This window comes from Candida tropicalis (genome assembly GCF_000006335.3).
Source record: "Candida tropicalis MYA-3404 genomic scaffold supercont3.6, whole genome shotgun sequence".
Taxonomy (NCBI): Eukaryota; Fungi; Ascomycota; class Pichiomycetes; order Serinales; family Debaryomycetaceae; genus Candida; species Candida tropicalis.
The window spans coordinates 611,590-623,557 of record NW_003020058.1 but is presented as its reverse complement, the minus strand read 5'-3'; the positions used below and the strand labels follow the sequence as shown (position 1 = coordinate 623,557).

At 34.3% G+C, this 11,968-nt stretch overlaps 5 protein-coding genes across 5 annotated transcripts; 3 read left to right on the top strand and 2 right to left on the bottom strand. All coding sequences in view use genetic code 12, as the record gives it.

Annotated features, from left to right (window-relative positions):
* Positions 1 to 61: 61 nt before the first annotated feature.
* CTRG_04550 (uncharacterized protein) lies at positions 62 to 913 on the top strand (the record flags this gene model as incomplete). Its single annotated transcript, XM_002550206.1, has 1 exon — positions 62 to 913. One exon carries the CDS (start codon positions 62 to 64, stop codon positions 911 to 913), a length of 852 nt encoding a protein of 283 aa, XP_002550252.1.
* Positions 914 to 1,091: 178 nt separating this feature from the next.
* CTRG_04549 (uncharacterized protein) lies at positions 1,092 to 2,417 on the top strand (the record flags this gene model as incomplete). The annotated part of the gene is made up of 1 exon (XM_002550205.1): positions 1,092 to 2,417. One exon carries the CDS (start codon positions 1,092 to 1,094, stop codon positions 2,415 to 2,417), a length of 1,326 nt encoding a protein of 441 aa, XP_002550251.1.
* Positions 2,418 to 2,549: 132 nt separating this feature from the next.
* On the bottom strand, positions 2,550 to 3,710 carry MTM1 (Mtm1p; the record flags this gene model as incomplete). Its single annotated transcript, XM_002550204.1, has 1 exon — positions 2,550 to 3,710. The coding sequence occupies one exon, from the start codon at positions 3,708 to 3,710 to the stop codon at positions 2,550 to 2,552; it is 1,161 nt and encodes a 386-aa protein (XP_002550250.1).
* A 574-nt stretch (positions 3,711 to 4,284) lies between these two features.
* KOG1 (ubiquitin-binding TORC1 subunit) lies at positions 4,285 to 8,655 on the bottom strand (the record flags this gene model as incomplete). Its single annotated transcript, XM_002550203.1, has 1 exon — positions 4,285 to 8,655. The coding sequence occupies one exon, from the start codon at positions 8,653 to 8,655 to the stop codon at positions 4,285 to 4,287; it is 4,371 nt and encodes a 1,456-aa protein (XP_002550249.1).
* A 1,242-nt stretch (positions 8,656 to 9,897) lies between these two features.
* Positions 9,898 to 11,655, top strand: CTRG_04546 (uncharacterized protein; the record flags this gene model as incomplete). Its single annotated transcript, XM_002550202.1, has 1 exon — positions 9,898 to 11,655. The coding sequence occupies one exon, from the start codon at positions 9,898 to 9,900 to the stop codon at positions 11,653 to 11,655; it is 1,758 nt and encodes a 585-aa protein (XP_002550248.1).
* Positions 11,656 to 11,968: the final 313 nt, after the last annotated feature.

Here is an 11,968-nt window from a genome sequence, read left to right as displayed (position 1 = left end):
TGTCTTTTTTTTTTTTTTCTCACTCAATAGATTCTAATTTTTCACAGCAAATGAGAAGTGTATGAAAAGGAACAAGAAAAAATCGAAAGTCAAGAGAGAAAGAAAAAAAAAAGATAGAGAACAAACTTCCAAGATCTATCATAGTCACCAACATATTGATCCCAGTGAAACAATGTTTAGAGGTATTCGTTTATTGACTCCATTTTTTACTGCAGGTGCTATAATAACTATTCCAGCGGAAGCGGTCATACTTAACGAATCGAAAAAACGTTCATTTTATGAAGATGAAGAAAACGTAGTACCTATTCCCGGAACTGTTATCCCAGCTGCAGCAAGTGAATTGGAATCATTAGGTAATAATAGAATAATTGATGGTATTTCAGTTCGTTCTAGTAAAGCCACTGAAAATTTATTCAAAAGTGCTAGAGAATATACTGAATCTACCTTTGATAATCTTAGTAACTGGGCCAATTCAAAATACGCTACATATAATGAAACTGAGAGACAAGTCACGAACACAGTAAGTGGATTACATAACAAGACTGAAGATCTTTTACCAAATTCATTATATATTTTGGTTGCAGTTTTAACTGGTACTATTGCTGCAAGAACCAGAGGAGTTATTGCCAAAGCTGTATTCCCAACTGTTTTTGGATTAGCCAGTTTTAAATACTTTTTACCTAAAACTTTTGAAAACACAACTGGATTTGTCTGGAAATTGGAAGAAGAAAATGTCCCACAAATTGCTGCTCATCAAAAATTTGCTTACAACAGTGCCCTTGATTTAGCTCACAAGATTGAAGAAAATACTGAAACAGGTAAGAAATCAATTGAAAACTCTGTTCATTCTTTAAGAAAATCAATTGCTGACATCACCGGTTTGAACATTGATGAAGAAGTCTCAAAGAAATAGAAAATCTACTTTTTGAATATATACACATATAAACTTGGTGTTTTGGTTGCAAGAAATTTTTCCGAGGTTTCTCTCTTTGTTTACTCTATTTTTTTTTTTTTTGTAATCTTTCAATTATCCTTATCACCTTTTTCTTTATGTATATATATATTTTTTACAACCAAATCAGAGTTGTAAGATGAGTGGTAACAAATCACTTCCAAATAAGTTGACTCGCCCTTCGACGTCATTGCAGCGGGTTTTAGATAAAGTAGTATCATCAGTTTTCACCACCACCGCTACTGCCACTACACAGCTGCAACTGCAGCTGCAACATGATGAAACTAATAGTACCAACACAAATGTTTCATCACAGAAATTGTATAACAAACTAAGATCAATTTTGAAAGCTGATGATAGAATAAGACAAATGGAAGCTGACTTTAATACTTCTTTGAATATATGGGGTCAATGTGTACCAAATTTGGAAAGTTCGCTATATATAAAACTGTTCAGTGCATTGATGAATATCCATTCAAATATCAAATCACAACTACATGAAAAAAATGAAGCAATAAAACTAAGTTTGTCATTTGTGAATGAAAGAGAAAAGAAACGGACCAAGTTAATTCAACAAAAAGCAAAACTAGAGAAACAATTGAAGGACGCAACCGTGAGATATGGACCAAATGCTTCAAATTCAATCTTATTGAGTGAAAAACTTGAACAAACTGAATGTACTTTACAAGTAACAGAACAGCAATATATTAGAACTATAGCCAATGATTTAAAAGATTCATTAATGGAATATGGAATCACTTTAATTGCAACTAGCAAAAGATCATACGATACAGCAAATGAGTTTGTTCAATATTTGAATTCAATTGAACAAGATTTACTTAGTGGGAATAATAATTCTGGAGAAAATGAATTGGCCAGAATATCACCTAATAAATACTCCAAATTATCAAGACGTAAATTTCCTCCTTTAGAACCTGGATTTAGTCTTGGTGATCCTCTGATTAAGTTGAGAAATTATAATTTACCTACTCCTCAATCATTGTGTTCTGAATGCAAAAAAGCATCGCCTTGTATTCATACTGAAGGATCTAGCAAACAACATCAACATCAGCAGCAACAACAACAACAACAACAACAACAACTACAGCAACAACCTGCAGTAGTACATCTTCCTGTACAACACCAACAAGATGGCTTACGACAACAATCACAACAACCATCAGGATCACACTTTCAAACTCATGGTCCGCCACAACTGCAGCAACAATTGCAATCACAACATCATAATCATCATCACTCCTCCAATACTTCTCATATTCCAATTCTTCCTCAAGTTCATCCTATTCCGGAATTAACTACTCAACATTATTTGCAACAAGATCATATTCAACATCGACACTCATCAACAACAATTGAAGATGATTCTCGCAATGAAATCCCAATATATCCATCACGACTTGGTGGTGATACTCATTCTATACCATTTAGTGATCATTGGAATTAAAAGAAAAACAGATAAAATAAAAACAGGTATAATTCCTTTCCCGAATGACTTCTATAAATTAATAAATAATATATAAAAAAAACAAAGGAATCATACATATATATATATATACAAGTAACAATCAACCCAAAGCTAGATTGAATTATTATTCTTGAAGAATTTTTTTCCAATTTCATATGATGAAATCATGATTGCACAAGCAGGAGCAATTTTCATAACTCTTGGAGGAAACCCAGCATATAATGCACCAACACCTTCAGTTCTATATATATCAAATAAAAATTTAAACATATTAGTTCTATGTTTAAGTTTATGATTTCCTTCATCCATGGTAATTTGTAATCTTGTTTTACCTACATCAAAAGGATTAGTGAAAAATGCCGCTGTAGCTCCTGATATAGAACCTGATAAAAATGAAGTTATAAAAACTTTCCAATCATCATCTGTATGAGCAGTATCAAAATTAACTTTTAATCCTTTTGAGATTCTTTTTTTAAGAAATTCATAACTAGACCAATATATTCCAGAGAATGGAACATCTCTCCATAATGTTATACTTAAACCTTTAAATAATGTAGAAATACCATCTTTCTTAACTAATCCCATCAGATCTTTTAATAAATTTTTCAAGACATGATGTGAACTTTTCAGATCAGTAGGTATTGCTTGTAATCTAGTTTTAATCAATTCAAAAGGTGCAGTAAATGTAGCCAGCATTGTCCTTGCTAAAGAACCACAAAATAAAGGATTCAAAGGATGATTACCAATAGGAGAATGATCTCTAATATATTCATACCCGGTGAAATAAATTATATTTGAAGGTATAGCCATCAATAATGTTAATGATAAACCTCTCCATAATGTACTTATTCCTTCATGTTTTGCCACTGTACTGAAACCTTGAAAAGTTGATGTGATCCTAGTACAATTTTCTGCCGTGTTACAATATTTATTATGAATCCAGAATAATTCCGGTGCACTTGCTGATACAGTACTTGTAGTAGTAGAAGCAGATGCAGATACTTCAGCAGCAAGTGTTGCTGGAGATGGCGATAATGTATGTTCTGGAAAATGAACTTGACAACATGGTTGAGCTTGCGGTAGTATTTCTTGTTGTTGGATTCTAATTCTAATCACATCAAATGGAGTAACAACTAATGAAGTTATAAGTGATCCTGAACATGCACTTATCATTCTTTGAGTCACAGATATATTTTCTTCTTTTGGCATTCTTGGTTGATTCGTATTTGGATATACTTCATTTCCTGCTGCTATTTCTGATGATAAAGACATTTGGAAGTGGGGGCAATTTTACCTTTCTTCAAACTTTACTTTCAAGGAATAATACAGAAATTGTTGCCTTTCGGATGTCGAAACGGGGGGTTTGGTAAACGTGATCTTATTGTATTCACCTGGTGATATTCAGAATTGTGACTTTTATAATCCAAAAAAATACAAATACAAATATATTTAATAGCAATCAATCAACGGTTAAATTAGTCTAGTTTGAAAGATCTTTTTTTTTTTGTTTTGTTTTAAGAATATGAAGCGTTTAAGTGAAAAATTATTCCACGATACAAGTCAGATTCTCTGCGGGTATTCAATTTTTTTTTTTCTTTTTTTTCTCTCTGAGGTTCTCGTCCTGGTGTGTGAGGGTTTCTCGCGCATTCAATCAAATTAGTCCAAAAATTCACATTCTTTCCCGAGCCTGGGAATAACGATACCGTTCGATAACAGATAGCACAAGCGAGATATAAAACCCACAAAACCAACAAATATACAAGGTGATATATAACAAGTAATGTGCAGACCATATACAAAAGCAGATCACAATAATTATAACTATATTAATAGGAATACTATAAACCTAATACTGCACTATTGTATCTTTACATGTATAGACGTTAATATGACCGTCTTGATTATAATTTGTTGCAAACATCATTCTATGTGGATGGAAAGTTGCGGTTGATAAATAATTCAATGATTTGTGGGATGAACCATTTGGATTATTCAATGTGGTCAAACATTCTCCTGCAGTAGACCAAATGTCAACATTTTTAACACCAGTCATGGAAATTGGAGCGTGTTCATGAACATCCATACTTCGGATAGATTTCTCTGGGGTGGTGTAAGTCAAAACTGGATTTTGCAACCTAAGATCCCAAACATTCACATACCCATCAGCTGAACCACTAATCAACTCTCTGAAACCACCTCTTTGCATATGAACATTTCTAATTGAGCCTGTTCCAATAAATTGCTGACCTTGTTGCTGTTGTTGTTGTTGCTGTTGTCTTGGTGATTTCCACGTCATTACCATTGATTCTCGTGAGTCCAATCTGGTATCGTAAACTCGGATAGTACCATCATCGAAACCAGCAATAAAAATATCACCAGCAACTTGATCAGAAGTTAAAGAGGTGATTGACGACGACGATCTAGCAGGAATATCCAGCAAACATAATTCACGTGGGGCATCCCAAATTCTAATGATTTTCACATCACCACTAACCAATAACGAACCTCTTGATTGTTGCCATTCTGAAACTAACCCAGTACTCTTTGAAGTCAACAACAAATCAGTCAATGCTCGCCACCCAGTAACCAATTCCACTTTCTTCTCTTCCTCTTCAATATCATCATCTCCGTCTTCATCCCTGATAATTCCACCATTCGAGGTAGTTCCATAATTTTCGTAATTATGGAAGTTTTTATAAATCTTGATCACCCCATCAGAGGACCCTGTCAACATTAATGGGGAATCATCTTCATTTAAAAACTTAATGTCAGTGATTTTTGTTCCGAATGGATTACCATTGGAAAATTTCTTTACAACTTGATTATTTTCCCAATCCCAAACGGTGATATTATCCTTTTCATCACTGGCAACTAAGATTTTTTCAAACTGAGTGAATTTGATACATTTAGGCTGTGTTTTATTATTAAGAATTTGAATATCTTTATTCCACTCGCCTCTCAATGCCATTTCCTTTTGTGGTTGAGTTTCTTGAATGATAGACTCATTTCTATTTCTTCTCCATAGTCTCTTGACATATTCTTTCGAGCCAGGTTCATCAATCTCATTTCTTGACATTTGAGGTTCTTGGAAATATTCACAACTGTATTCAAAGAACCCAGAATCAAATGGTAATTCAGGCGGTTCAGTCAAATCACGTTTCTTGTAAAAAGAAGGTGTTGGAACATACTCACTACCATAGCTTGACTGTATTGGTCCTGGGTTTAATATTCTGCTTAGACTCTTCAAATCATTTTCTTCTGTGATATGAAAACTTTTGAAAAGCTTAGACACAGATAAATTCTTCAATTTAGAAGTTATAGATTCTGCATCTGAATTGTCAGAATTTGCATTATTCCCACCGAGATTGCTAGCTGAAGCGGATCTTGTTACTAAAGAAGAACCATCTATTTTTAAGACATTCTTTCTATTCATCACTGATGCACTTGAAACCTGTCTCTTATCACCCAATTGTCTATTTACTAGTGGCTTTGTTGGCTTGAAACTTTCACTGATATTAATAGTTGACTTGCTTAGTAAATAATCTTGCATTTCTTTGACCAAAGCAGATAACTCACTTTCATTCAATTGGACCATAACGTAATCGATTAATGTCTCTGCGAGTTGTTTGACTTCACAATGGGGATCTTCTGATAATATCAATAAAGCTTTCCAGATTGAACTAAATATTGATCCATAGGCCGGTGAGCGTTTTCTAAAATCATTCAAATAGTTTGGATTCTCAATTAAGACAATTTCTTCTTGTAATTGATTAAACGCAACAATCAAGAAAAATTTAGAATATGTTTGGACAAATTTATTGATGAAAAATACCAATTCTTTTCTAACAATTGGAGAACCATCTCCTAATAACCCAAGCACAGCATTGGCCAACTTTAAGTCTTGCTGTCTAATTTCATCTTTTCTCAAATCTGTAGTATTAACTGCAACCGGGTTTGTAGGCTGTGGTGCAGCTAAATGTGGTGGATCAGAAAGGTAGGTGGTCAACGCAACCAAGATGGATGTTCTAACTTCTGGTATAGGATCATCAATTAATGTCAACAATTTGTTTATATATCCATTCTTGTAAACTATCCATTTACCGTCGGGATATCTATTCCATAATTGAGATAACAATAAACTGCACCATTGTCTAAGTAAAGGATTATCACTGGTCTGTATAAATTTCAAACAATTGTTAATTATCTCTGTGGAATAACATAATCGTTGCCCATTTTTGAAATCTTTGATAAATAGGGTTAAAATAAACGCACTCATAGCCTTGTGATCGTCATTAATAAGCATGGCACCAGCTCCAGTTGCGTTATTTGGATTGTGTGAACCATTCACATTATTTGTAGGGTTTGAATTTAATATTAAGTAGAAGTAATTGTAGCCTTTATCCTTACAAAGCTCTTGTTGAGTTCCCTTGTAGTCAACAGCCATAATTCTAGCCCAAATGAATATTAATACTGGCTTCAACTCTTGTGCTGGACTTTGTAGTAACCTCAAAACATACGGAAATATACCAATAGCCAACGACAAATAGACAGCCCAAGGTCCCAAATCTAAAAACTGTGACAACAATATTAATGCTCTCAATCTATGGACTTGGGACAACAAAACTTGCAACACAATTGGCAATTGCTGTGGTGGCTCTTTTGTTGAAGGACCAGCATATTTTAACCATATATCAAACGCAGTTAATTGCTGTTCAAAAAAAGTAGTATATTGGTAGTTTCCTGAATTCTGAGGAGCAGCAGGAACATGTGAAACGCTACCATTACCTTGATGTCCGTCAGATTTAGCTGTCCCATTTGGAGCTAATGAATTTGATGCAGTTGTACTAGAAGGAACAGAACCAGGTATGACACCATTAGTGGTGGAAGCAGCAGCAGCAGCAGCAACAGCAGCCTCATCTTGCGCAGTTCTTAATAGCTTTGAAAGAACTTGATCTATGGCTAAATCCCACGAATCCCAAATTGGATGAAATCTAACAGCTTCTGGTAATGGTGGATCACTGATTGGATTACAGTTTAAATGAGGCATGATTCTCTTTGCCAAAAGAAAGTTTCTGAACAATGCAGCTACCATTAAATCTTGTCTAAACAAGCGTTTGAAAATTGGTCTTGATAACAAGGTCCACGCAATAGTATCTGTAATTGCTGTGAAAATCCAATTTAACTCACCAAGCGGTGTTCTTCTATCATTTAAATTACCTGGAATAATGACATTGCCTATTGAGTTCCTAGGTAAAGCATCATAGTATCCTTTCTTTAAGGAACTTTGAAGAATAAACCACCTGACACTAATATCTATTGGACTAGTTAAACAACAAGTAAACAAATCTGCCGGTAGGTCAGGACTCATTGGTAACAATTCATTGCTTTTACATGCTGCCAATTGTATGCAATCTAAATACGCTGAAGAAGGCGAAGGAGCACTTTGATCGTGATTACCCTCGTTGTCGTCATCAATACGTTTTTGAACAAACTTTTTGAAATTATGAACTATATTGCCTGCACTATTACAATCATAGACAAAGATCACAGGGGCCCCAAGCCAAGTTTGAAGATCATATAAGGAAATAGGAATATATTGTGTGTAGTTCCTGTTGAACACCCAAATTTCTCCACTTGCAGTCGGTTTAGGAACACCATGCCCATTGTAATGAAACAATATTCTTTCATCCTTGGCATTTCTTCGCTGAGCATTGCAGAAACGTTTGATATCTTCAACGCAAGGGTCTAAGGACAATCTATATCTGGTTTTTGACGATATACTTTCGTACTGTAATTGTAAATTTTTACCGATATTCTCTATTGCTTTCTTTGTATCAGTGAATAAAGATGGATCACACCATGATTCAAAGCGTGCACATGGAGAAGGCTTCATCACATCTGGAGGCGCAACTCCTAGATTTAGACACAACACCAATATTGCACTGATTGTCTTTTGACGTTCTTTCATGACTTTCCAGTCAGATATTGGTTGGTAATTCTTAAAATGCTTTGGCGATGCCTTCATCTCATCAGTAATTGGATTACCATTTGTGTTTTGTCGTTTGTCATCAAAGTATATATAGAATGTGTTCGCTAATGAACTTAGAAATTTTTCAGAATTATAGTCAACATCGAAACCGTGTCTCATTTTATCATTCAAAGGCTGAACTGGAGGTCGCCTGGGAACAACTGAATATGATTGTTGTTGTAACGACATGGAAAAAATCTAGAATGATATGCAATATGGATTCTATTTATAATGACAGATAATGCTTATCAATTTTATGGGTTATCAAATCACTAGGATAATAGATTGGAAGAAAATTGAAGGGCAGTCAACAACGAACGGAAAAAAAAAAACTTGTAGTCGATTACAACTCACAAAAAAACATGAATAGCAGAAAATCCGGCATATTAATCGCACGTGATAAAAATCACGCGTTATACACTTCATTACAGAACCAACAACAAAATACCACCCGAAAATCAACTATAAGCGAATTTTAATCAACAAACCAGTTTTGTTTTTAGTAAAAGAATGATGTTTAAGTGCGATGAAGAACAGACACTTCTGGTTTGTTATGCAAACAGCCTTAGATTATGTGAGTGGAGGAAAAAGAAGAATAATGACTCTTAAAATTAAGGGGAAGGGAAGCGCTTAAAAGAGCTGTCAAATATAAATTCGGTTTAGTCATCTCTACAGAAGTTATGTTGAAAGCTACTTAAAATGAACTGCAAATAGGAAATCAAATGACATTTGGTAATAATTGTGTTGTAAAGTGTAACTAAGTTGTGAGGTAACCGGGTGATTACATAAGATACTGTTCACGTTTTCTTTTTTTCTTTTTCGTTATCAGACGAAAACTTTCTAAAAACCAAATATAAATAAAAGTAAGAAAAAACAAAGAGAATAAAGAAAAATAAACAAGTAAATAATTGAAGCATAATAATTTGACAAATTATACTTAGGTCAAGTAAGAAGTGTTGTTAAAACTTATTCAAGATCAATTAGTAAAGTTCTTCTGACATCAATATATGAAAATTGTTCCTGAAACACATTTGATACTTGATAACGTAGCAAAATTTCTTTATCGTGCGTTATCGCAACTCTCCTACGCACAGTCACCCTCACCCACATACACAAAGCACTAAAAAAAAAAAGAATAAAATAAAATAAAATAAAAATTTAAAAACCCTCATTCAAATTTTCTCCGTGGTATAACCCCCCGACTTACTACGTGGATCAAAAAAATGTGAGACAGAGAGAGAGAGACTGTGTGTAATTATGTAATAACTCTATACAATCATTTTGATACAATTTTCTCACTCTTTTTAATAACCCACAATCCCCCCAATCCAAAAAAAAAACGATCAAAAAAATTTTTGCCTTCTTGTTATATTACTTTTCTTTGTTTAATCTGTATTAGTCGTAGGTAAATTGTTATTAAAAGTCCGTATTATGTTTGCAACAGTCCCTGATCCAACCACTCCTTCTCGATCTGTATTTGTGGGACTAGTTCCGACACTGTCAGACCAAAGTTTAGTTCCTTCTGATGGTACAATCACAAATGAAAGAGTTATTATGTTTAGCCATGGTCAATCTGTTCCAGTTAGAAGGTCCTCCCTTAAACAAGAGGATCGCATTGCCAAGTTAACCAATTTGTATTTTAGAAACAATCATTTATCGAAAGAGCATGCTATTATTAGATATGATGAAAATGATGGTTTCTTTATAAAGGATACAAACTCGACTTTTGGTACTGTTCTTAATAGAGATAAGGTTTTAATTCCAGATATCGAGTTCCCATTGAAGAATAACGATGAAATTGGGTTCATAATGTCCAAACCTTCACTGCAAATTAAAAAGACTTTCAAATCTTATAGTGGCTCAGAGAGTATTATACTACTTGAAGAATTTGGCAGCCCTCAAATTGCAATGAAATTTGTGGTTGATATTAGTGGGTATTTCTTAAGGTTTGTACCACTTGGTACTAGCGAAAAGAATGATAACTCTGAGCCAAACAAGGAATTGCTGGTCAATGAAAGTTTTATAAGCTCACAAGATAAGACAAGGGAAATTGACGAAATTAGAAAGTCTGGTACTGAAGATGAGGAAGGAGAGGATGATGAAATTCAAATTTTAGATGAAGAAACGGTTAGGGCTATGGAGGAGACGCCATTCGATAAGGCAGATGAAGATGTTCACGATGATAAATTTGATCCAGAGGGACTCGATGTGCATGAAGAATATAACTCCAAGGGAGATGAATCCAAGAGTTCAAATGTGGTTAATGAAGAGGCCAATGTATTATCAGATAACACACCACGGGTCACCGAGGCAGCAGTTGCAACATCAGTAGTGGCCGCTGTAGAAGAAAAAGATGACGATGGTGAATTGAACAATAAGGAATTATATCACAGCTCAGATGATGCTCCCAGCGAATCTGACATTGTTTATGATTTTGACTCCGAGGTGGATGATGCAAATTTCATTGATAAATTATCCGATGGAGAGCTCTTTGCAGATGGGAAGGTTGACTACGGCGACTATGATGACTACAATGACGAAGTTGATTCTATCTATAGTGTCGATGATTCAGATAACCATGACAAAGACGAGGAAATCTCAGAAACCAGGTATTTAAATGAAGGTAAAGAAGAAATTAATACTTCTGAATCTGAATTTGATTCAGATGATTATGACATCTCCGTTTTGGAATCTGATGCAAATATTAATGATATCGAATATCACAATGAAACCAAATCTGAATTTGATGATGATGATACATTAAATAGCTCAGATCAAAGTATCGACGATTCTGAAATCTGCAGCATCAGTGATGATAGTATTGAAGTGGTCAACGACGACGAAGAAGAATTACATGTTTATGCAAGAGACAACTATCGTATTCACTGTGCACCATTATGCTATGCAATTGAAGATACCGAATGTGAATTACTGAACAGCGATTGCTCTAGAAAGAGATCGTTTGATGAAATGGAAGATGATATCGATTATGATGAAGACACAACTTTGGAATCAGCTGTCGAACAAGTGAATCTGAAAGTCCCAGAACCTCCAAGAAAGAAGATTTTGACATCCCAATCTAAATGGAAAACCATAACAAAAGAAGTTGGGAAAGGATTATTTTACGTTTTGGCTACCTTAGCAGCTCTTGGGATTTATGGAAGTACCATGACTGACGAAGAGAATTAGAGGTTCACAACACACGGCTAACAGGTGCTTTTTTTTATTTCAGTTTTTATTCATACTTTAGTTGTCCAATTTTTTTTTTTACTTTCTTGACGATATGCTTGGTTTTTATTTTTGGTTTCATTGGATTTGGTTACATAATTGATTTGTCTAATTCTCTTTTATCTGTTCTATTCTTTCATCATTTTGCTCTAGTTGGTGACAAGGTTTTTTGTTTAAATTTTTTATTTTAGTATACCATTTTTTTATTTGGGGTGCTTCCGGTCGCCTTATTTTTTTTTTTAAGAATCATAATTCTATATAACTCACTTTATAT